Raw genomic sequence first — 1,396 nt, forward strand, 5'->3', positions numbered from 1 at the left:
TCTTTTCTTAGTAATAGGTAGTTTAGCTATGCTATCACTCACCTCTTTCACCATTTGCTCTACTTCATCCTTTTTGGGATTTGCTATAATGGTATTATTATTATCATCTGAGGATTCAGAGTCGGAACCCTCACCTATATTTAAAGGCTGAGGTAGCTTAGAACTCTCTCCGAGTACATCCTTCTCTTTCACCCCTATATTTTTGCCAGTGGCATGCTGTACACTTGACGCATTGTCCGCCACGGAGGCCAAGGTACCCACCTCCGTAGTAGTATTTTGCTCACGATTGCAGGATGACGACGACACGTGACTCGCGAGTGGATCAATACTTGCCGCCGGTACTGGGTTATTTAGGCCCTGCACCGTAACTTTGATCTTTTTATTTTTATTTTCCATATTTGTTTTTTCCAGTTTTTTGGTCCGCGGGGAATATAATATTCAAGTAAAATTCCAATATTTGCTGGGTCTAACTATTCAACATGGAAGACCCAAATGCCGGCTTTATTGCACAAAAGCAGACTACTGCAGATAGTCAAGGGAGAATTGGCTATTCCAGCTGAACCACATTTAAGAGAGCAATGGATTGAAAAGGATCAGGATGCAAGAGCCGATATCCTGATTGCTTTAGCACCAAAAATTTTATTGCTTGTAAGAAATTTGAAATCTTTCGAACAGATCTGGGATTTCTTAAGAGAAACTTATGAAAAACGATCAAAACGACAAAAGGCAGAAATATATAGAAAACTATTGAATCATAAAATGAATGCTGGACAAACTATCTCAAAATATATTGAAGATTTTGATGAACTTTATATGCAATTGGAAGAAATGAATGGCAAAATTGAAGAAGAATTACAAGTCATCATTTTGTTAGACGGATTATCCAGTGATTATAAATAAGTGAAAGCTGCCTTTAACACAACAAATGAGTTCCCAACATTAAAAACCCTAAGGTCAAGACTTTTAGAATTGCAAGAAAGTTCTGATGTTCCTACAAATGAAGCATTTAAGGCAAAGTATGGTAAAAAATATAATAATTCCAACAAACCAGATATGTCAGTAGTATGTTTATAGCGGTTCCGGCACACTTTTTAATGACAGACATTTATTTGGTTTGTTTTCAATGAAGAAGAAATTATTTTTTGTAAATATTTTTTTATAAAATTGTAAAATTCCAAACTTGCAGAAGGGAAAAATTATTTTTTGTAAAATTGCAAACTTGCAGAATGGGAAGAAATTATTTTTAGTGAAAATTGACACCAATATATTTATTTTGTATAATACATACATATGTATGTAGTTATGTTAAAAGTCCATACAAAAAATGTTTAACAGGTAGACAATTATTTGCGATTAATTATGAGGAAAAATTGTTTTGCATTTACCCAATGTATTT

General features: G+C 34.0%; 1 protein-coding gene across 1 annotated transcript; it reads left to right on the forward strand.

Moving 5' to 3' along the window:
• The first annotated feature begins 492 nt into the window (after nt 1–492).
• Nucleotides 493–900, forward strand: LOC119610077. The gene has a single exon (XM_037965173.1). It carries the CDS (start codon nt 493–495, stop codon nt 898–900), a length of 408 nt encoding a protein of 135 aa, XP_037821101.1.
• The last annotated feature ends 496 nt before the right edge of the window (nt 901–1,396 follow it).

This window comes from Lucilia sericata, unplaced genomic scaffold, assembly GCF_015586225.1.
Source record: "Lucilia sericata isolate MDLA Ls3-8-SP2 unplaced genomic scaffold, ASM1558622v1 Contig000027F_arrow, whole genome shotgun sequence".
In the NCBI taxonomy this organism is placed as follows: domain Eukaryota; kingdom Metazoa; phylum Arthropoda; class Insecta; order Diptera; family Calliphoridae; genus Lucilia; species Lucilia sericata.